General features: G+C 35.6%; 1 protein-coding gene across 3 annotated transcripts in view; it reads right to left on the bottom strand.

The window, feature by feature from the left end:
• Positions 1 to 25041, bottom strand: part of ARAP2 (ArfGAP with RhoGAP domain, ankyrin repeat and PH domain 2) — a 126846-nt gene that overhangs the window by 4567 nt on the left and 97238 nt on the right. For 2 of the 3 annotated variants that reach the window (XM_086463956.1, XM_086463955.1), the window contains exons 24-31: positions 22927 to 23001; positions 21780 to 21897; positions 17058 to 17186; positions 10861 to 11000; positions 7879 to 7961; positions 6445 to 6480; positions 5909 to 5972; positions 1221 to 1361 (exon numbers count right to left, since the gene is read on the bottom strand). In XM_086463956.1, coding sequence (XP_086320082.1) covers positions 1221 to 1361; positions 5909 to 5972; positions 6445 to 6480; positions 7879 to 7961; positions 10861 to 11000; positions 17058 to 17186; positions 21780 to 21897; positions 22927 to 23001 — 786 coding nt within the window. The remainder of the gene's footprint in view (positions 1 to 1220; positions 1362 to 5908; positions 5973 to 6444; positions 6481 to 7878; positions 7962 to 10860; positions 11001 to 17057; positions 17187 to 21779; positions 21898 to 22926; positions 23002 to 25041) is intronic. The other variant, XM_086463957.1, reaches the window with a different exon arrangement.

Here is a 25041-nt window from a genome sequence, read left to right as displayed (position 1 = left end):
TTTTTAAATCACAAAGCTCAAAATCCAATAAAAACTTTATCCTAGAATGTCTGAATTTGTAGCCATCTCAAAGAATGTAGTAGAGATGTCAAATGTATCTGCATAAAAGACAAGTTAAGGGACATATCTAAGGGTTTTGATGTTTTTTGAATGATTGAAAGACCTATGATTTACTTTTACCAAAAAAGGTTTAAAAATGTAAACATTAGAAGGAACTTAGAGAATTGCAAAAATCCTGAGAGAAGGTTAAAATGAAAGGACAAATTAAACAAAACAGGAAAACCATAATTGCATTCACACTGTATTATACTCATTTTGTAAGGCAGAGCAGAAACATCTGAAGAAAACGTAACAAAAGAAAGATGCAGTTGCCTTTTAGATAAAGCACTACTTCTACCTTTGCTTTTGGTTTGCTATGGAACTGAGTCAGCTTCACCAACGCGTACCTGAACCACTGCCTCTGTAAGAGGTGATAACAGATATATTATCTACCTCCCTTCAAAATCTTCTAAACCATGCAAGAAATAATACTGCATATAGTAAATGGACCAAGCTGTTTTTCTTTTTACTGCTGTTTTTACCACTGTTTTTCGCAAGCGGAACAGTGCCTCCACTACTGCTGCTGCTTCTCAGTTGTAAGGCAGGCAAATAAGCCCTGCCCATAGCCATCAGTACATCTATGTGGATGCCAGAAATTCATCTCAAGCTAATATAAGGTTGAGACATATCACTAGTGCATGTAATGTGGTGACACAACTCAGTCTCTGCAAAGAGTTGTAACTAAACCCTCTTGTTCTTTGAGACTGTAATATTACAACTTAAATGTATCAGAGTTAGTTCCAATTGAGCATGCAGTAAAGTTTCCAAGGACTTTATAAAATAAAACTGTAATAGAGTGCACCGTAATAACATGCATTATATTTCCAGGTAAAAGTCCTATTTACTTCTAATAAACATCCATTGCTCAAAAAACCCCCAAACACAAATAAAAACCCACTATTGATTTACTGGACAGCCAAAGAGGTGACACAAGTTTAGGTCACAATGGTTTTTTTTTACATTAAATAGTCCTAACTGTTCCTTTAATAACAAAACAATGAAAAGGACATTGATAATAAGAGTATCTACATTTTATATTTATCCAGCTCTAGAGAGTTCGTTATTACTGGACTATTTAAAAGTACAGCATTGTGGTTAGAAGTTCTACATCAAGATTAAACTCCACTTACTTGTGTATTCTCTCTGATTTGAGAAGTGTTCTTCTCCTGATGAATGGGAATTAGTGGTAAGCCTCCAATCTTTGGACTTTTAGTAATAGACTGTTTTCTTGCTTTTCCAGCAGGTGGCCATAAATCTGCATGCTGAAGAAAAAATTTGTTATTTTTGGTGTGAAATTTCAGAAATACACAACATACTTTTCTATGTGAAACTCTTGGAAAAAGCCATCTACTGCACAACACCATGTCCTCCTTTTGTGGGAGAAGGGGGAAAACACTATGGTCCTTAAAATTGTGTTAATATTTTGTAAGTGCTGCACAATATTGAGTGAAACAAATCAAAATGTCTCTACCATTTTCATGTATCAAATGTCTTCCCTCCATGTTATTATTCAAATTATCTTCTAAGAATAGAAAATATCAAACAAGACACACACATTGACTTGATTCACAATTTCAAAATTCCACATAAACATTCTTTCAGGAATCACAAAAAAAAAGTTTTTGAAATAAAATAAAATTACGCCAATTTGCAAACAAGTGTTTCAAAATTTATATTAATAATCTAGGAGAAAATCATTGCTTAACCTTCAATAACAACATGTGTTATCCAAAAGGAACAGGCTTGACATTCTGAATGGTCCAAAAACACAATCTACAAATAAAGAGATCTGGCTTCAATAGTAGTCTTTGCTTTAGCTGTACTGAAACAGATCAGTTTTGAGGAAAGAAAACTCCAAAGTGTGAAGCTTCATTCTGAGTGAAAAACATGACTAAGAAGAGAAGCAAAAAAAAAAAAAAAAACCCACATTAACTTGAAATTTCAAATAAAATATTAAAACCTCTTTCTTTAAAAGGTCTATTAACGAACTTTCATTAGCAGATCATGTAGACTTTCACATTTAGAAATTTGAGCACATGTGCTTGAAGCTCAGAGAGTCTTTCTAGTCATGCTAATGGTAACCAGCAAGACAGCTCTGAAGACAAGGTAGCGTAAGAGTATTTTCCCAAAAAAACTTCAATATAAGATTCCGTGAAATAAACAGGATGTACAAGGCCTAGAGAACAATAGCTTCTAAAGCTTGGAGATGAGTGCATGAAGCTAAATCAGCAAGGAAAACTCCATTCAGCAAGCTAAATTCCAAAAGAATAAACCTAATGAAAGAAACCTTAATGAAAGCTGAGAATGCTTTGTCTAAACATTGGCAAAATACTAATCCAGAGCATCAGTTATAATAAATAGGAAACAAGAAATTCTGTCTGAACATAAGAAAAAAACCAAGTTTTTTTACTGTGGGAGTGGTTAAACACTGGAACAAATTGCCCAGAGAGGTTGTGGAGTCTCCAGTTATTCAAACCTGACTGGACACAGCCCTGAGCAATCTGCTTTAGCTGACCCTGCTTTGAACAGAGGGATTCGACTAGATGATTCCCAGAGGTCCCTTCCAACCTAAACAGTTCTATGACATTGTCCAAATCTGTAATAGATTTCTTTTCACAGGTGTCAGGATCTTCAGTGTCCTTTACTATTTTTAATGTTATTTAATCTTCCAAATCCCTGAAGTAAGAAGTTTCTTCAAGACTGTATACAAAAATCCAGTTGTGGAGCTGTGATCATACTTGCAGATGGTCTGCAAGCAAAAACAGTGTTACTAGTAAAAAGCCATCAGAATCAAGTGATTATTGACTTAGAACACCAGTCCAGAAATCAGAAGCCCCAATTCCAAATTTAGAAAAAGTATTTTATAGATTCATATTTTTATGGAGTAGAAAATTCTCACACGTGGTGTTGACTGGGGTGATGTAAGAGTCTGCTATAAGATTTCTTCCCCAGTGAACATCAAGAACATTTTCTTGCAATGAAACACTGAGAAGTTATCTGAAAGAGCAGGTCTTGCCAACCAAAATTGGTTTGTTGTAGACCAAGATACAAGAAGGATGCAACTCAGAAAGTGATGGAGAAACGAAGTCAGTTTCTGAAGGAAACTGCCTCCTTTAGTTCTCAACAAGCTTAAGGAAACTATTCCTGTCAGTTAAGCAGCCCCATTTCCCTTTTGTGTCTGTAACACTTCTTAAAATAGAACTCTGGGAAAGTACATCAGAAATACTAGCAATATATTAGGCCACATAATAAATGTATTTATTCATAGTTTTGACCTATCTGCTCAACTGCACTGCATCATAATATAATGTGCCTCTCTCTAGTTGATCAAAGGCAATGGAACTAGAATATTCTTGTGTCCATCTTCATATCAATGAATCACTTCCAACTGTATGCTATGTATGCTATTAAGTGATTTTGTACAAAACTATTATAGAATTCAAGAATCAAGTTTCAACCATACTTTTCAGGATGATTTTGCATAGAACTGAAAGAAACAATGGTCCTTCTTCAAACTCTCTTAGTATTTACCAGATTGAAGTACAAGATTAATAACCTCTGTGCTAACTTGATTTTCTGTATTAAAAGTACTCGTTACTAGATTACACTGGTACCTACACGTTGCTATTTATATTCTCTGCACTATTTATACTACAGGAATAAACATTAGCTGAAAATGGGGGAAAAAGACAACAACAGTACTACTATCTCACTGATATTAATTACCAACAAAGTCTTACTCTGCTCAACACTGACAAGCACAGCAACATAGATTTATCTCCCTCCAAATTGCACTGGCTCATTAAATGTCAATGTCCTAACACTTCAAAACCTGCTTTACAGTATTTTTCAATTTGTAAACTAAGCTGCTCCACTGACAAATAAAATATGCTGTCTAATATAAAGGTGTTCAAATACTGCAATAAGAGACAAGGTAAAAGACAAGCTATCTTCCCTAAAGGTGGCCTCAATTTGAAAATTTTAACTAGAAATAACCTCAGTTGACATTTACAGTTTTCTAGTTTAGAAATGGGATAATGTGATAATAATTGTCTGCTGCTGCACAATAAAAAACATTTAGAGATCTTATTATAAGCTTTAGCAACATGAGCCATTGCACTCTCAAGGAGATTTTGACTGTAAATTATATTTAAAGCAGCAGATTGTAATAAGAACAACACAGCAAATCTGCATCATTAGCACTTAATCTATCTTGTAATTCAAAGACTGGCAACTTTACTGATGTCCACAATGCTGATGGGGGGGGGGGGGGGGGGGGGGAAATCACAAACAAAACACAAACCACAGCAAATAAAACCAACAAAAAAAGCCCCCCCCCCAAAAAAAAAAACAAAAGATCTTCCCAATGTAGCTCATTAGTACTGCTAATTCATTGTATTGTTCATTCATTGGAATGAAATTTAAAAAAACCCAACAGTATTAATGCATAGCAATTTTTTGCTATGAATTGATTCAAATCAAATGATTTAAATATTTTATTAGAAAAAATACCCTGAACATTGCATGGTGTGTGTCTCTTTTTTTTAATCTATATTGTCAGAGTAATGCTCTGCATCCCACACTACCTGATCAGAATCCTAACAGATTGCACTTCTTGTGATTTTACATCAAAAGGACTTCAACATTTACCAAGCTTGTATGAGTTATTTCTAAGTAGCCTATATCAATAACCTCTGAGCCTATTTGTTGTGACACCACTCATGCTATGCCCATGAGATGTATGCCAGGACCGGTGGCTGTTTCCATAGAAACTACAATCATTACTTCAGTTAAGGGAGCTGAATAGGACAAAAATTTGGAAGTCTTACTTACAAGGCATGCATTACACTTCTAGCACTACTATCTATGAAGGTCAGGTTCTGTTTTAGAAAGCCTCTGAGAAGTCTGTATTGCAGCATGTTGTGCCTAGTCCACTTTACGTAATATGTAAAGCTCACAGGTATTCGTACATCTAGTGATGTTTATTCGCAATGATATTCCCCAAAGCTCCTTAAACATCATGGAAAAGACAATAAAAATCTGACACAAATACAAAATCCTTTTAAAACCTTAAACTACGTTGCAGTCTCCTATGAGGCTGAATTCTTCCCATCTCTCTTACTCCCACTTCCTTCTGTGTAAATATTAAACTCCATTTGCAAGGTTGTCACATGGCTCTTAAACGTACACCCTCCTTACTCACAGTCTAGTAGCAAGTGGAAGACTACTTAATTTAGGATAATGCCTATCCAACACAAAATAGTCAGTGTTAAGCAAGCTAATGTGGATATCTGAGGAATACAGCTATATTAGCATAGGTCTTCAACAAGGCTAGTTCACACCACTATGCTTTTAAACAGGTCACCCTTCTTTCATGACTGCTTTGCATGCAGCATCCAAAACAGTGAGCAGAGAAACAGCACTCACGCATTGTGGCACACAGACACACTCTCTAGGTCAATGGCCAGAATTTCACCCAGAAGAGGTTTATTACTGCAAAGGAAATGAGTTGACTGTCTTTAACTAGCTTCTCTGCAACACAGCAGGAAAAAACAAACAGCAACCCCCCCCCCAGATTCTAGAATGTAATGTTCTTCTCCCTTACTCTCAAAGCACTCAGCTTTCATATGAAAATGACATTATAAATAATAGTCTTTATAGACTAAGACCCACCTTTTTGCAGTTTTATTACAATGAGTACTCCAGAAACTAAGTTTGTCTATAACATATCCATAACACATACACAGAATCGTTTAATGGGATTTTCACAACAGCAGTTAAATTTACATTTCTCTGATCAGATTTGTACCTGTGCAGTAAAAATACTGATCATCCACTTCATTTGTGCATCTTTTCCATCACAGCATATATACCTAGAATGCAATATATAATCAACAAGAATACCAACAGAAACTCCTGTTGAAGTTAAACATGTTAAAGAATAGGCTTCTAAACAACTTCAAACAGTGCTTACATTTGTTTATGAATGGTGTCTATATTTATTATTAACATGCCCATAAAAAGATAGGGAAACATAAATACTTCGTTACGACTTTACCCTACTTTGAAGACAATGTGTGTGCTTCATTTAAAGTAAGTGCATAGGTTTCAAAATCTGTCATGCTAAATTTATGGAAATCATTTGCTTTATGGTCACAGAAGGGAGGCAGACACCCAACCCCACAAGATTACTGAAACATATGAATTCTGACTTTAGTTAATGAAGAAGAACGTAGCAAAAAGTCAACATGCAAGCAAAATAATGCCCATTAGTCTTCAAACATTCTTATTCTGAAATTATTAAACTCTGAAGTTAAACCAATCACGTGTTTTACGTTTACCTACCACTGGTGCTTTTCAGAAAATACTGCAAGTCCCCAGCTGAAACAAATGAAATTTTCAAAAATTAGTTCCAGAACCTCAAGACAGGGACATATTCCTCACCCTGCAAAGATTCATTACCTTTATATAGTGCTTTTAGGTGGAGGAAAAAAAATTACAAAGTTTAAAAGTTTACTGCAAATCTGGAATGAAATTGTGGGTTTGAAGGTGGATTTTGCTCATTTTCTCACAGTTCATTGACAGGTAATGAACATTCTGTTCTGTACACAGGGTTATGGCCAAACCCTGTAGATGATGGCTACCTACTTGCCTCATTTTGGCTGTGGCTGTACTTTCTGAAAGCTGCTGGAAATAAAACTGCTAAGATGGTGCCCAGCAAAGAGTCCGCTACAGTGTGGAAACCACAGAGGGAAGAGAAGTACACTTGCATTATGAACAGAAGGAGTCACACGAGTTTAGAGAGACTGCTCTAAAAATTGCAGGGAAAAAAAAGCTGGAAAAAAAAATGCTGAAAAAACCAAGTAGGTGCACAATGAAACATCTGAGGTGAAAGAAACAGACACTCCTGGAGATCCACAAGGGACTTTGCAAAGTATGCTTTTGAAATATAATAAAACTCAAAAAGAACCTACCTGCAAAGACTCGTTTACATAATCTTTTTATTCCTATTTTGGACTAATCTCCTACTCAATCTGGACTGAACTCAAAAAAACTAAACTACCAACCTTTTCTCTAACATAACTAAGCTTTGAAATTTACACACCATTTTGGGACATTTTGATGTGCCAACTGTAAAGGAAAAGTTCAAGCAGATCTGTTTAAAGGCTACAGCCAACTTAGAATCCCGTTGGGACAGGATCCTATGTACATTGTCTCAGTGACTTAAAGCTTTGACTGAACAAGTACTGGGAATATCTGAGAAAAACAGGTGTCCTTTTTCACTGCTCTTTTCCAGACATAGTCACTGATGTTTGTAAAGGGCACTGTAGTCTTCAGCTAGAAGAAACACCAAAATAACAAGGATCCTGAAAAAGGAAAATCCTTTACTGAACAGGAACTGTCACTAAAGGCCATGACTAGCCGGTTTTCTCTTCTCTCTTTTTGCTTGGTGCAAAGATGTGTCCACCAACGAAATGCAGGACACATACTACAAAAATAAGTGAGCTAGCAGCAAACTTATCCACAAGAGATAATACCCTTAAGACTAAGAAAAGCCAATCAATAAATTAATTTCCTTGCACAGAAGAGTTAGCATGGAACACAAAAACAGAGATAGAAACAGAACAAATAGTATTATAGAGGGTAATTTAATTCAGCATACTTCAATTGGCTTCTTGACTTTTCCTTGTTCCACAATGTTTTATGTGCCCCTTTTCTTGACAATACTATAAGAACCTTGCTACATAGTATTTAACTTCCTTTCTTTTATATTCTTACTTTGTTGGTGGCTTCATTTTCTTTTTTACTCCAATGTAAAGCTTCAGGGAATTGACAGGCAACACTTTTTCAGGTTTGCTAGCCTGCAAACAAAATAAGATTCCAATTATTATATCAAGAATGTGTAAAAGAGAAAATGTCACTTGACTGTCCTCACAGTTAGGCTTCTTTTATGGGCTGCAACCCTCTTTTCTAACAGATCATTATCTTTTTTCTCTCTTTCCCATTAATAAATTGTGACAATTACTGTTACTGGAAGTAGACTAATTAGGAACTTGAGGTCCACAAAACTAACACAACTGGAATAACAAAGAAGTGGTGGTACAATACACAAAAGTGAAGTGCTGTAATATATGGACACAAGCTCTTTGAGAGAGACAGTCAGGTAAGATGAAGAGTGGAGTTGTCCCATCTGTTACAGGAGCTCTTCTGTGGGATGGACAATATCACGGTGAGTACTTGCTTCAGATCATTCAATCAGGATGAAAAAAAATCAGATGAAGTCTTTAAACAACCGAAGCAAGTTTCCAGATAACAGATCCTGACTTATGGCACAGGGAATGGGGAAGGCAGGGCTTTACTCTCTTAGCATCTTCTGGAAGGGCAACCCAGTGGGATACAAGCAACCCAGCTGATTGCTGGAGGGTGTCAGGGATAGCTTCCTGATACCAGTACCGGATGGGTCAACGAGCGGTGATGTACAGCTGGACCTGCTATTCACAGACAAGGAAGAACTGGTCAGAGATGTGATAATCAATGGTAGTATTGACCATAGTTACCATGAAATAGAGCTCAAGATCCTGAGGGTAAAAAAAGATTACAAATTAGCAGAGGACAGACTACGGAGATTAGAAGAGCATCTGGCTTATTCAAGGATCTGATAGGTGGATGTCCATGGGAGGAGGCAACTCTGAAGGGTAAAGGAGCTCAACAAAGCTGGCAGATCTTTAAGGACAGCTTTCTCCAAGAACAAGAATGGTTCACCTCGTTCCCAAAACTCAGGAAAACAAGTAGATTTATCAGGAAACAAATAAGTAGTTCATGATGGAGCTCCAATGCAGACAAAGGCAGTATATAGGAGGTGGAAGCAGGGAGAGACTATGAAGGAAGAAATTCAGAAACACTGCCCAGGACACGCAGGTATGCTGTTAGGGAAGCCAAAGCTCATTTGCAATCGAGACCTGCTATGGACATTAAAGGCAACACAAAGATCTTCTGCACTGGTACATTAGTAGTAAAAGGCTGAAGAAGGAAAATGTAGACACAATGCTGAACAGTGAGAGTCGATTAGCAACAGCAGATATAAGTAAGGCTAAGGTAATTCATCATCATCTTTGCATCAGTCTTCAAAGATGCAAAGGATCTGCCAGGATGAAAAAACACCCCTACAAAACATACTATTTAGTTAAACAACAGTATATTTTTCACAAAAATGTACCTTAAGGAAGCCATTTGTCTGTATGTGAGCTTGGCTCTTAACAACAGTAAAGTGCTGTTATTTCAGTCAATTAGCAAAGTATTATAATTTAACATACTGTATCATGGAAACTTCACTTTTTTAATAATCGCTTTTGCATAAGAGAAACACTGAACAGAATGTACACCCACCTGCATATAGAAACTTAACTGGATGTTAATAAGAATTTATAAATTAATTAGTACATGCAGTCTTATTAAATACAATTTTCTATCTACAATGTCATTTTCCTACTATTCATTTCTAAATAAGTCTAAAACAAAGATTATTAGTGGTAGATGAACATCTCTCAAAAGAAAATAAAACAAACTGATATACACTGTTTTGTCTGAACGGTATTTCCATTTCTTTTTTAAAAAAAACAAACGTAAAGCCATTTAAAAGTAACACTGTTCAAAACTCCACCTGATTTGGGGTATTTAATCAGAGTAAATCAGAATAGCTTTAAAAATGCAGATTATAAAGCAGTGCAACTATCCTACCATAAACTCTTTCCAAGATACTAATTAAGGTTTTACAGGCATATTAATTTATTCTCACATATTTGCCAATTTGAGTTTTAGCACTAAATTACGAGACACTATTTTTGACATTTTGGGGTCATTCCAATTAAGATTATATCCACAGTATCACAAGAAGACACGGTATTTCTTTTGCATTAGCTTACTTGAGCAACTGATCTATCTTTAAAAAGAGTACTTCATGAAGGTGAGCAAGTATACATTTATATTTGCTGGATGAGAAAAACCAGCAGTCAGCAAAATTAAATGCACTTCAAACTTTAAGTTTTTTTTTAAAAAAACACGAATTATGAAAACTAAAATGAAAACATAGTTCAACAACGCATATTATTTAGTTTTATACTGTAATACAAGTTGCCTACACCCAAAAACACTCTCTAAAAACTCCCATGAAATATTTAAAACTGAACCCATCATGCTATTAATTATGCCTAAATTTGCTTCTGTGGAATTCTGAGGTATATCTAAATATCAATATTAGTTTTTGGAGGACTGAGAATACATCTGAAAACTGTTGTTATGAAGCAGGGGAAGATTTTGGTAATATATTGAGAGCTACTGTTTCCTATAATCTCTTCGATCATGACACTTGTATGTATGCTTGTAATTTCTAAAGGCTTTGTGGGAGATACCAAGAAAAAATGGCATGCAGCTTACTTAAGTTCCATATTACTTCTACTACTGCTCTCAGAGCACAAGCTGTAGACATTCCTAAACATTGGCTTAGGAATTTTTTTAAGTTTTATTTTGTAATGCTTAAGGTAATGCATAATTACAATAGGTAAACAAGCAACTGACATAAACTCCTTTTACTAAAGCATCCATCAAATAGTAAGATAAAAATCTTATACTTCAACCCTAGACTCTAGAAGTTGCCATTTAATGTCAGAAATGTTGATCAGTTTGACTTTCTTATCTTTTTTGTACAAAAAAGAAAGATTAAGTGAGCACTTTAGACTTTTGTGAAGAGTTTGTCTGTCATACCTTCATATCCTTATAAAGAAGCAAGTTTCCTTCCCGTAACACAAAATAACGCTCCTGAAATTTGTTTCCGGATAACAGTTTTGATGGTTCTTCTTTGTACTTCAGATTGCCTGCTTTCACGCTACCTTTCTCACTTTTCTCTATCAAGAAAATAATAAAAAAAAATTGTTAGAAGATTTTACAATACCAGAACTTGCTAGTTTTTAAGTGCCCCTAGAATTACTGTTTAAACAAAAGACTAAAATTACAATTTCACTGATTTGTTGTAACGATACACATATAAAAATAATAAAATTAATTACATAATATAAATATATATATAATTATATATTATATTTAAATACATCATATATTAATATATATTTATAAGAAAGGTATTCTTAAATATTGACACCATTATGATTTTAATTACTGGGGGAAAATGTCTTCTCTGTTTCACTTCTAAGGTAACATGGAAAGAATCCATAAACACACTAATTAAAAGAAACTTTTCAGAATAGAATGAGCAGTTAAGTCCAAAAGTATGACATGGATACTTCTAATCTCTGTGCTTCAGAGGAGCAAATATTTTCCACAAAGTTTTGATTTTGTCATAAGTCTGTTTATATTTTTCTGTTTGAGTCAAAATATGCACAGAAACATGCACATATTTGGTAAAAATAATAAAAAACAATCCCTGCACAAAAAAAACCACCCCAAATAAACCAAACCACAACTTTGCAGTCAGATTTATAAAGCATTTAACTTCGTACTGTAAAAGCTTTTATTTAAAAAAAAAATACCAGAACCATTGACAGTTTTCACTGTTTGCTATTAGATTTTGCAGTAGGTTCTCAGCAATTTAAAATTCTAAATAAAGTAACACAGAAAAATGTTACTAGTACATATAAACTACGGCACCACCACTTCTAATTGTTTTTGGGTTTTTCTGCCCAACATACGTTTCTTTTTTTTTTTTTTTTTCTTTAACTAGTTTATCAGCTTTTCCCAGCAAGTCCACTTTCAAATAGCAAAAACTTCTGACCACTAACTACAGTAATTATCATGCTGATGTGACTCACACATATAAACTCAAACCAAAACAGCACTCTACCAAGGTAAGGAACAACAAATTAAAAAAAAAAAAATTCCCACTTGCATCTTATGAAATCTTTACAAAATAACACAGAATTCAGCTGCATTCTGAAGTATTCTTTCCTCCTTGAGGTAACTCGTGCTGGAAGCAGACTGCCAGCGTGAGGAGAGAGCAGCTAGGCAGGAAATGAACTCTACTCCTCCATTCCAGTCAACATCGTTTCACCTTGAAGAGGGAGCCATACTAACAGGGCTAATCATTCCTTTATCCCAAAACACTAAAAGTGTAATGCTTATGCCATATTTTGGCTTTCACCACCTATTTTCTTAGAGATGTAGGAATTTCCTGTAAGTCGTTCACTTATTTAGGAAATACTGAATAAACTTGTTTAGAAGTCCCAGAATGATACCACTCATTTTTATAATATATTAATGTCAAGGTAGTAAATAAAATTGTGGTGTAAAAGGAGCATATGGTGTATGGAGTATAGCATCCTTAGCCAACTACTGAATTGGCCTTTTTCATTAAAATTCCACTTAGAATTTGACCATCTGATATCAAAACTCAAAACTATTGTTAATTATTATTAAATCAAAATTATTAAGAAGCAGCATACAATACAATATAATCTCAAAAATCAGAATAAAATGTTTTAAGCAAATCAGAATAAAAAGTAATATAAAATACGTTTTTATTTGGTCAGGAAAGACAGGGATCCAGAAAAGACCAACTTTCATCATTTGCGTAATTTTTTTATTTGTGTATGGCATAGCCACCGCTAACTACACAAATAGTCATGGTTTGGAAGCAACACTTGCTGTAACACATACTAATCTAAATTATGTATTTCTTCCATCTTCATACATTCTGCTAAATGAGCAGCCAATATCCTCAAGTACTGCATGATGTGCACAAAGCAAGTATGAAAGATGACAATGGAGAATTAAGAATTCACATGAAACATCACTAATGACCATAAAATGCAGAGCCTAATACACTGATACACATGTATTGCATGGTACTGTTTGCAGCTACCTGTATTTCAGTATTTATGAGTTTTGGTCTTCTTTTAAAGAACCTGTAAGCAGTTATTCCACATGTGACCATTCAGAAGAGCCCCAAAATTTTAATAGTGAAAAATGTATTAACACATTAGATTCATCGCTGTGCATGCACAAAAAGTACGAGTAATATGCAGACTCAAATGTCCAATTACACAAATATACTTTAAAATGCATACAAAAAACCCCTAGTTAGTTTGTATTTCAAAACTCAGGGTCAAATGCTACAATCATTTGTATGGTGTAGAGAGACTTTGGGACTAGCTTGAAAAGTTGTATCTCAGTCCCATCTTTCATACTGGCTGAAAAACAGCTGTTTAAATAAAGAGTCGGAATTAAATTATTCCTCCTGCTAATCCTAATTATTTGCAAAAAGAAGGTGATTAAAAATTGTGAATCTAATTCCCCCTTGCTTTATATCTTAACACAAACTTAAGTTACCAAAAACATTTAAAAATATAATGGAAATTAAAAAGATAATAAACTACTTCAATTTCATCAAATAAAATCAATTATATTCTATCCAGCATGCTTGCCATGAAAGGAAAATCTCAAAAGAAAGTTTCCTGTTATTTTCATTTGTGTTTAAGACCGAATTTAATGCCAGAATCAATACATTTCAATCATTAAAGTCAGAAGTTACGTGGATTGCCTCCATTGTAATTGCAAATATACAGTTAAAATAAGCACTAACATGTTCCTACTTTGACAATAAGAGTATTTATTTCATGTTCAGGATAGAATATGAATCCTTATCCACACAATCACAAGCCTTTATTTTTTTTTAAACCATACCAAATGAGAGCAGCAGGGTATTTCCACGGCTGTACCAAACTGAAATATTTTAAATTTCTGCACATAGCTCTCAACATGACCAAAAAAAAAAACAAACCATCATTCTAAACTTCATAGCATGCCCACCATTGCAAATCTATCAAACACTTCATACTTACAAAGATCTTAGAAAAGCCTGAAGCAGGAAAAATAATCCTCTAAATTGATGATATTCCACATTCTATAGAAGCCAGTATGTCATAAAGTAAATCTAACCTAATCAGGATGTGATCTAATCAGAATGATTTTTCAAATACAAACTTCACAAAACATGCAAAACTTTCTAGAACTTTATAACTATTAGCAACTAGATGCACTTGATCCATTCAGGACTGATCCACCTATGGTTTAGAAGTTTGCATTTCAAAGAATATCTATGAATAATAGCCCCTGTTCTCAGAAACCAATACTTCCCACTCAAATTATACAACTCTCTACTGGTAAAATTTCAAGGACCTGTATACACACACTTTATAGTGTATCTATTCTCTCGTATTTTTCTAACGAATAAAACTTTAATATGGGAAATTTTCAGGTAAGGAGAAGAAAAAGGGTCTTGAAATAGAACTCAGCTGTACTGAGTATCTCTTGTACCAAAATATAATGCACACCTTGCCCTTCTGAAAGCACTTTAAAGAACACTCCTGCAACAAGCATGAAAAGCTATGCAATGAATTGTCAAGAGAATAACTAAAGATCTGAAGTGAAGTGGAAATCTCACCACAAATTTACTGAAACTTATCAATACAAATAAACTAACACTTTTTTTTTTTTCCCTTGAAAAATCAAAAAGTTGATTTCTAGACAAAAGAACATCTGGCGTAACAGTAACAGGAAAAAAAAAACATCAGGAACATCATAATTTAGTCTGTAAAATTCAACATAAATCAGAGAACCAAGGGAAATTAATGGAATTAGGTTATAATATGATCACAGCCCTATTAATTTTACTGCAAAGGGTGAGGATAACCATCCACTCAGTTGTCATTTGTATGGACTGTTAAAAACTTACTTCAAATGGTAGTGGTTGAACATCTGGCTGGCCTCAGTCCTACTACTCAGCAAGGAGGAATTATCCACAGAAAGAGCATAAAACACTGAAAAGATTAAAGTCTTTGCTACTTCCTTCAAGCCAGCAGTAATTTCTTGTGCATTTTGAGATGGAGAGCTCCAGCGTAATGACAACTGTCTCGTCCTCTAGATACTGGAAGCATCCCTTCCCCAATGACCTCATCCTGTATCTTTTCTCACTCTGACATTATCTCATGACGGAAGTACAACATTTATCTAAAAAAACCCTATCTTTTTGTCCTGGAATAGCTATTTACTTAACAGTGTGTACAGATGCAAGATTAGAAATAGAAACAGTAAACACATAGACTCCTGCAACCACAAAATGTGGCTGAATGGTACAGACCTTCTGTGAATCTTTGCCTACACATAATATATACGCTGTTTCACTGAAACTAGTGAACTTGCTCCTCAGTACTGCTAACGTTTCAGAGTAAATTTACAAGCTAGAAGTGGACTCAAAACCTCCAACAAGATGAAATTACTACAGAAATGTGTTTATTTTAAACAATATTTTATTATAACAAGGTCAAGTTAGAAAAAGTAACGTTTTAGAAATTAAAGTATGTTCACCATGTAGAAGTTCCTTAAAATGACAATTCCACTCTCAAGAAAGGATTTTGTAATACACAAGATTACTCTGCCATAGAGTTTGCAGAGATCAACACTGTAAGTCTGCAATATGGCAGAGATTTTTCCCTTCAAACCACTAAGAAAATCAATGTAACTTAAGGTTTTAATTATTTTAACACAAAAAAAAAGGTGACAGTAAAATGTAAACATTTAGTCAAAAGCCAATGTGTCTAGACTAAGGTCAAACCAAACAGAACTGATCCAAACAATTACAGTGATGGGTTGGGAGAACAAATGGATGTAGAAATTAGGAGAGAAGAAGGAGGGCAAATGGTACATCTCCCCTAGGTTTTGTAAATTTACACTAGCCTAATCCTCACGTGTTTCTCAGAGCAGTGGTTCACACAGCCCTTACATCCCATTCCCTTTTCTGATTATACCTCAAGTGAGGTGATGGGAGTTCATATATCAAGCTTTTAATGAAGTAGGCCATTTCTTTCCATTTACTATCTGCTATGACATATTTAGAGACAGTAAAACCCAAACATAGAAGTCATGAATAGCACACTTGTTAAAGCTGGTTTGTATTTGTGGAATATGCTTTTACGGGCATAAAGGATGATGAGAGAAGGCTACTACTTTCAGGAGAAACAGCATAGATTTTAATTTTTGAAATCAAAAGAGAAGTGATATATACCTCTGTGTATGGGGAAACGAGAAAAAGAAAAGATTATGTATTTGAAAAAGTCATTAGGTAAAATCAGATGGGCATTAAACCAAGCATCATGTATCAGATCATCACACGTTTTACTGTGGCAGCATACAGGATTTCAACCGCTTGAAAACAGGATAGTAATTTTTGGACATGTTTAACTTCTAAACTCCTACTTCCCTCAAAGCAAATATTACATATTATTAATATGGGAGTATTAAATCCAGGTATTATGCAAAAAAAACAAAATAGGACTGGGGCAGGTTGTGAATCATATTTTCCACTGTATATTTAAGCTGTATTTCCTTTCAAGTGCCAGATCTAACCTCCTCACCCTTTTTAAAGGCCACACACTCTCCAAGTCATTCAGTTGCTTGAATATGTAACTCAAATTAGCTTTGTAGTTATCAGATTATATAACAGAAATTATTAGTGGTATATAACATACTTATATAATTACATATAAGTTATATGTTTTATATAGAATGTAATCATTATATACACAAGATACACGTATATATAGTCCACAGAGTATAGTGTTGTACATATGTCAACGGACTGTACAGAACTGCACTATGGATAAAAGAGCAGTCAAGCTTCCCAGCAGAAATTCACAAACTGTGAACTGACAGCAGAGTTTCTGTATACTTTTATGTTCAAATGGAAGAGCTTATAGTTTGCAGAAACAAGAACATCCATAATTTCTATGTTTTAAAAAGAAGTCAGCACAACCCTCAGTAAATCAGTAACTTTTATAAAGTAGTAGCAATTCAGATGTTCTGGGACACTTTGCCCCAATGAAACAGCTATGAAAGCATTGCCATTCTCATGTCCCCACATAAAATATCTAAGTTTTAAAAATGGTACGTACCACTGTAGAGTTTTATCATGTCTGCTGTTAGAAATCTCTTTATTATCAGATATGCAGTGCCAGGCTCTGGTAATGAACTCCAGTGAAGAACTTGTTCTAGTACGTTCTCTGTATAATGCAAAGGACGTTCTGAAAAATGCCAGATTAAAAACAAAACAAAACAAACAATGTTGAAATATAAAAACCAACCAGCAAACCAAGATTGGAGGCCCTTAGAAGTTACACATGCCTATAAACAATGCTGTCTCATTCACTCTGAGCTATAGAAGAAAAACACTGCTCTCAAAATGACAATCAGGCACTTCATTGACTTTCTGCAGCAACACCTTTGCTGGCAGGGTCTGCACAGGTCATGAATATCAAATTAAACAAACAGTAGTCAAATGTTCAGTGACTCTTTTGTATTTAGTTACGCATATTTTCTTATGTAAAGACATTAAAACACTGCTTTCAAACTAAATACACAAGTTAGGAAATATCACAGGGCATACCTAAATATGATCAAACAGAACTGAGACCTGCAGCTATACTGGCCTCATTGGCCTAAGCTCAACACAAAAAAGGAATCATCACAGCTGCCAATTTTCTGCAATCAAACACCAAACAATTTGGAGCAGTTGCAAAAACAACCCACCACAAACACCCAAAGAAAAAAAAACCCACCCAAAACCAATCTAGTATAGATTATATTGTCTGTCAATGGTCAAAGTAGACTGACAGAGACACTTAGTTTCATTACATTCCTTTTACTAGAAAAGTATGTAGTCTTACTAGGTCTTCTCCCTGTTGCTGTGGTTGAGGAATTTCCAGACTAGCACTTTTATATTCCAACCTCATACAAAGAGTGTAGCAAGATTAAAATACCAATAGATGAAGGCACGGCTAGACTGTATGTGTGCACTTCAATACTTCGGTTGCTCAAACATATGTTTATTGATAGGTATCATCCATCCTAAAAGAGAAACTTGAGATCTTTCATCAGGATTGAAAAACTGCAGTGATAAGAAACTCCAGGTCCATACAAACCCCAGTTCACATACTAACTTGCAAATAGTCCCTAAATCTTCAGAAATCTGAGTGTGACATGTACAGCAACACAGCCTGAGGTATTGTACAAGGCAACACTAATGTGGGTGGAGGGAGACTGTATAGTTCCCCTCTCTATTAATCCTTCCTTCACACACACAGCCCCCTGCCACCTCCCCAAATGTGCTCACCTGCTCAGCAGTAAGCACGTACTATAATTCATGGAAGCACAAAACCCTTAATGCTGGCTTTGCGGGCTACAGCTTAGAGCAGTGGATCCAAGTGTCATTTTACCTCCAAAGAGATTTTTCCAAAAGTTCTGAGTTCCCATTTGCATGCCAACTTATGTGGGTCAGGCCTTGAGAAGAGCTGGGTACAGCTCCTGGCAGGTCACACCTGTGTGACACTGTCATGTTGGGTCAGGCAGTCTAGCCCTGCGTCCCTTGAGTACTGAAGGGAGAAGTATGTCGCCATAATCTCATTTTTCATTTCTGCTAGGGTAGATGAATATGAAATGTCAACAGCTGCTTTGGGACTGTCCAGCAGTACACTCTAGCTGAACATATTTTCCTGAACACCTGAACACCAGAGCTTCAGAAAGCAGCAGCCACAAATAACACACTTAAATGACAGAAAAAACTGCTGTTTTGGGATGCAAAACCACCTTACCAGTAGACCTGTTATACCACTTATGTAAAGATCTTATTATTCAGACGTGGCAACAAAGCAGCCTAACAAAAATACCATTCTGTAAACAGCAGCTCAATCCCTGCTTTATAACACATTTCTTCTGGCCCTTTTGTTTTAAATGGTCAAACATTTAAAATTTCTTTTCAACATTTGGGAAACTGAACTCTGACATGATAAAGTTAAAACAACTTGTTGCCTCTGTACAAGAAAGAAAAATCCATTTTAAGGAGAAGAACTTTACAAATCAAAGGCAGGAAACTGGCAAATCACCACAGTTTCCTAGAACACCAGCACTCCCAGAGTAAACACCTACTGTTTTATTTATAGTTACACTTCAGACCATCTGTCATTATGGATTACATGGTACATAAATCATCATGCTGAAATGCATTAGCTATTTTACCAGCAACACACCTCATTTACAAACTATCCATCAAGCACAAATTGCTAAAAAAAAAAAAAATACACTCTGTTTCGTAAAAGCATATGGTATTGAACATTCTGCATTAGGTTAGATAAAATTATCAATTATTTCAACTTTTCTATATGCAAATAATCTGGTTGATTTTTAATATTGCAATTTTAGTATTTTGAACAGCAAGCAGTCAACACATACATCCAATTACCCTTTTACTTAGGTCATCATATACTGGTAAATATCCCAATCCAGTCATTTTCACCTTAAACAACATTAACTATCAGGAGAAAATTACTTTTTAAAAAATATAAAATTCTAATTTTCATGCCTTCTCAGGGTTCGTTTTAGGGCAGTATATCTTAAAAAAGTAAAATAACTCTCAGAAAACTTCAGGATTGAGTGTAGCAAACTGAATACCACCATGCACTGGACAGGTACCAGACCACGGCAGGAACACAAGCAGAAAATTCATTTCTGTCAGAAAGACATTGTGATCGTTAATGTATGAAACAAATAAGCAAACTTTGTTTCTGTTGTGACATGTCAGAATCTCAACCTATTTGTAAATGCCTTAGATTACATAAAATTCAATGGTATTTGTTAAATGATGCTAGTAAGATCAACTTGCAGCAGCAAAGACTCAAGTAATTTTTTAGTTCTTTAGTGTCACAATTGGACCAAAGACTGCACAGGATTATTCTTCTCTGTTATTTTCTCTGCTTCAGCCTTTTGAAAAGCTTCTAGACTCAGCCACACTCAGCATCACAGGACTCTTCCTGAGCAAGTGCCTCTCTACTATATGCATTATTTTTATTTTTGAACATTATTAATTCAGTTTGCCTGTTCTGATGCACAGATTCTTCCAGAAAGGGGTCCATGAAGCAGACATCTCATCAACACTATCTCTACTCATTGTAGCCAGGTGCTGAATCAGGACTTTGCTTTTTGCTTGTCTGTTTTGGTTTTAAAACACTGGTATGCCATTTCTACTTTGCATTGTAAACTCTTGTTTCAATGGGATACACTCTATAGAAATCCCTTGCCAATATTTATTGTCCTATATAAGGCCTGTAGTGTCTCACTCTAAGCTTAATTTTGCTAATCTTCCATAGTCATTAGCTCGGACAGTATTTCTAGCCCACACTAAAATACTAGTTGTTGCACCTAAATACCTCAAGAAGCTCCTGTGGGGTCTGTCTTTCGTACTTACTTTTATGTTCTCTTGGCCATATCTAGTTTAGTTTTCATTTGCCTGTAAGTGTTATATATCAAGTATAAGAAAATAAAATTCCCTCTTCACATTTTTCCATTACTCGGACAAAAGAAACAGGATTTCTAGAGTACTTGTAGGAGTTATCAGGACTCTTCTAAAGATTAGTGTTATCTAAAGATGTTGGCGTTCTTTGGCAGTTGACACCCGCATCTATGAATCTGGAAATGAACCCTATGTTACAACTCTACACAGCATCACCACAAGACTGCACGATGCAAAGCGGGATCAGGATCATTTATTTTAAGTCAAAAGGGGGAATGCACTTCCACTCTTGTTATTGATACCACCAAGGTCAAGAGACTGAGTATATCAGGAATATTAGTAAATCTGAAGAGATTGTAACAAACACATCTGAAAATCAAGTACAACAAAACTATTCAAACAATCTTGGAACATGCAGTAATCTTAGTTTTCTCCATTTTCTTATATTTTTTTTCCTTAACTTGAAAATAAGTGTTTTCACTACAAAAATAAACTAGTGCACAGTCCGCTTCTGTAACATGAAAATACCAAGAGCAGCAACTTACTATGAAGTGCAAATAGATGTTGCTTTTTACTAAAAGCACATTTCTACCCTCCACGTATTCTTCAAAAATCAGGTGGCATTAGTGAGTGTTCATCAAAAAATTTTCAATTAAAAAAAAAAATCTCTTATCACTTAATAAAGCGTACTCTCCAATATGAATAAAGGAGTCCCAATGTCAAAGCCCCTTTACAGTTCATGAATATTGTGACCATGTGACCTTGCTCTTGGCAGCAGAACCATATTTAAAACAAACGTTTCAAGATCTGGCTAGATACACCATAATGCCACTTGCCATAAACTCAGGATTACATACTCTATGTCTCCTTTTTCATTTACACACAAAAAATAATTGACTAAATAAAAAAAAAAAATCCTTTCCCTTAAGTATTACATTTATTTTCTCATTTCATTTTTCTGAAAAACATTATTCCTTATAGAAACAACTGCTGACATTCTAATGAAAATAAGATACTTTTTCAAGACTTAATGGAAAGACCTACTTTTCTATAGCTGATAAGTAAGGAACTGCAAAGTATAGTAATATAAAGGACATTTTTTCAGCCCCCAATGTGTAAGTATTTTGAAACAATTGATCCCATTATTTCTGGCAAAGTGTAGAAAGAAATCACAGAGCTGCTCCAGTAACCAAATGTAAAACAATGGCATGAAGGCTAATTTTTGTTTTCTTTCTATAAAATTTTTAGTAACTTTAACTAAGCTTTTGATTAAGTATTGAAAAATAAAAATAATAAAATTTTATGAACCTGAATAAATTTAATTGTCACTAACCTAGTTCTCCATTTTCAAGTACTTCAAAAGCAGCCCAGATATCATCTTTGTTGGGAATAATGTTTTTGATTCCTAAAACATCATTAGTTAATTCTTCTGCTTCCATCAAAGGTGATACCTGTAATACAAACCTCAGTCAGTTTATAATATATTACAATTACCTATTTCTGATTTTTCAAAATTTTCCTCCCTGCAACTGGAAAAAAAAAGCAGCAGATGTACTGAGTTGGAAACCCATAAACTGTCAGACTCCAGCATACTTGGTAACTTTTCTCTACCCTTGAAAAATTAGAGGAAAAAAAAAAAAGCCTTAAAATGTTGTCTTGGGTATAAGAAGGTAAATATTACAGAAGTACCATTTTTTTATCTTATCAATGCATATTCCCATTTTTATTCCTATTAAAAAACCCCATGTCTTACGTGCATGTATGTACATGCATATCTGTGTATACCACATATCACATATATGCACAAACACAAGTGTGTGAGAGCCATATGCTGAACAGAACAAAAACGAAAGAGAAACAGAGAAGTATAACATTATTTAAAAAAAAAAAAGTGCATTGCTCTACATTTTCTACTTCCTTCTTAACAATATCTGTCCTGTCCTTTGACATCATAGAAATAATTTTTTTTTCTTCAGCATCCAAACAATAGAGCACTACTACATGGAAACATCAGATACAAGGCTGAAAAGTCCCAATTATATTAAGCACCAAGGTTTGGTTTCTTAGCATTTGAGGAAAGCAGACAGCCACTGGTAAAAATAAAAATTAGGAGGAAGGTCATTTAAATGGTCTTGTACTACTGAATAAAAGTAGCATTCACTGTGTACTTGTTAACGTTCTTGCGCATTGCACTAAGAGCTGCAAGAATTTATACCACTGTATACTGCAGTAAAACTAAAGGAGGATGTCCCTCCTTTAAATTGTATCACAACATTCTCCTTAAAAGTGCATAATAATTAATCTTTACAAAATGTAGGCACATGGCAAACTTCCTTTAAAAAAAACTTATTTAAAAGAATAGCGATAGATAGAAATTCATACTTTCATTATATAATTATATAAAAGCATGTGAAAATAAATTTTTTGTACTTCATGAGAAAATGCTTAGTAAAAACACTGTACCACTTTTATATACTAACCCTGATTATAATACTACAGTCTGGCTCCTTTCTTTCCACGTAAACTTCAATAAGCAAATCTCCAGCTTGGGAAACCTAAAACAAAACAATTTAAAAAAAAAGAATTAGACTGATTTAAAAATATTTTTAAAATCTTCTTAAATCGGGAAAGTACAATTATTATCTAGTAGATCTGCTAGAATCTACTGAACTCAAACTACTTTTCCACTCAGTTATATACAAAAATAGCCCAAATGTTGACTCTAATGGGAAAACCTACACTACATTCACATTTGTTATTCACAGATTCAGGAGGAAAAAAAAAAAAAAAAAAATCAAGCCCTGACTAAACCCAAAGAATCGTATCAAAAAATGAACACACTTCACAAATACACATTCAAGAGTAGGAAAACCAGGGGAGACGTGAAATAAGCCGAAATTTTAAATTTAAGTCTGCAAAACCTAAGACCTGATTCTACCTTAGTGTCTTAAATTATCAGAACCATAACTGATTTAGAGGTTAGCCAGGCTCACTTCAGAGCAAAAACAGTTGAATAGGCTTTAAAACCATGAAAAAAACCAAGACAGGAACCCCAAAATAAAATCAGATCATTAAAAATATCCAATACCTGTGGGAGGGAGAACACAGTGGGGCATAGGCAATCCAGAAGATTCCTGGAATGCATTGAGGATAGCTTCCTTCTCCAAAAAATAGAGGAGACAACAAGGAGAGGTGCTCTGCTGAACCTCGTTCTCACAAACAAGGAGGGGCTGGTGGAGAATGCGAAGCTCAAGGGCAGCCTTGCCTGCAGTGACCATGAGATGGTGGAGTTCAAGATCCTTAGGGCAGCGAGAAGGGTGCATAGCAAGCTCACAACCCTGAACCTCAGGAGAGCAGACTTCGGCCTCCTCAGGGAGGCTGCATGGCAGAGTACTGCGGGATGCAGCCCTGGAGGGAAGAGGGGCCCAAGACAGCTGGTCAGTATGCAAGGACCACCTCCTCCAAGCACAGGAGCGATGCATCCCAACAAAGAGGAAGTCAGGCAAAAATGCCAGGAGGCCTCCGTGGATGAACAAGGAGCTCCTGGACAAACACAAAAAGGAAGTCTACAGAGGGTGGAAAGAAGGACAGGTAGCCTGGGAGAAACACAGAGAAATTGTCCAAGTAGCCAGGGTTCAGGTCAGGAAAGCTGAAGCCCTGATAGAATTAAATCTGGCCACGGACATCAAAAGCAACAAAAAAAGCTTCAAAAGGAACATCAGCATCAAAAGGAACATTAAGGATAATGTGGGCCCTCTCTGGAATGAAATGGGAGACCTGGTTACCCGTGATAAAAAGGAGGCTGACACGCTCAACAACTTTTTTGCCTTAGTCTTCACCAGCAAGTGCTCCAGCCACACTGCCCAAGTCAAAGAGGGCAAAGGCAGGGGCTGGCAGAATGAAGAACCGCCCGCTGTAGGACAGCATCGGGTTTGAGATCAGTTGAGGAACCTGAAGGTGCACAAGTCCACGGGACCTGATGAGATGCATCTGTGGGTGCTGAGTAAACTGTCAGATGAAGCGGCTAAGCCACTATCCATCATTTTGAGAAGTTGTGGCAGTACAGCAAAGTTCCTGCTGACTGGAAAAGAGGAAACAACCCCCATACTTAAAAAGGGAAAAAGAAAGTCCCAGGGAATTTCAAGCCAGTCAGGCTCTCCTCTGTGCCCTGCAAGATCATGGAGCGGATCCTCCTGGAAACTATGCTAGGGCACATGGAAAATAAGGAGGTGATTGGTGACACCCAACATGGCTTCACCACGGGCAAATCATGCCTGACACACTTGGAGGCCTTCTACAATGGGGTTACAGCGTTGGTGGATAAAGGAAGAGCAACTGATGCCATCCAACTGGACTTGTGCAAAGTGTTTGACACTATCCTTCACAACATCCTTGTCTCTAAATTGGAGAGACATAGATTTGATGGACCCCTCAGTGGATCAGAATTGGCTGGATGGTCTCACTCAAAGAGTTACAGTCAACAGGTCGATGTCCGAGTGGAGACCAGTGATGAGTGGTGTTCCCCAAGGGTCGGTATTGGAACCAGTGCTGTTTAACATCTTTGTCGGCAGCGTGGACAGTGGGATTGAGTGCAC

Source organism: Leptosomus discolor, chromosome 4, assembly GCF_034619465.1.
Source record: "Leptosomus discolor isolate bLepDis1 chromosome 4, bLepDis1.hap2, whole genome shotgun sequence".
Lineage (NCBI taxonomy): Eukaryota > Metazoa > Chordata > Aves > Leptosomiformes > Leptosomidae > Leptosomus > Leptosomus discolor.
Note: the sequence above shows the minus strand (reverse complement) of the source record. Positions and strands in the feature narration are given on the sequence as shown.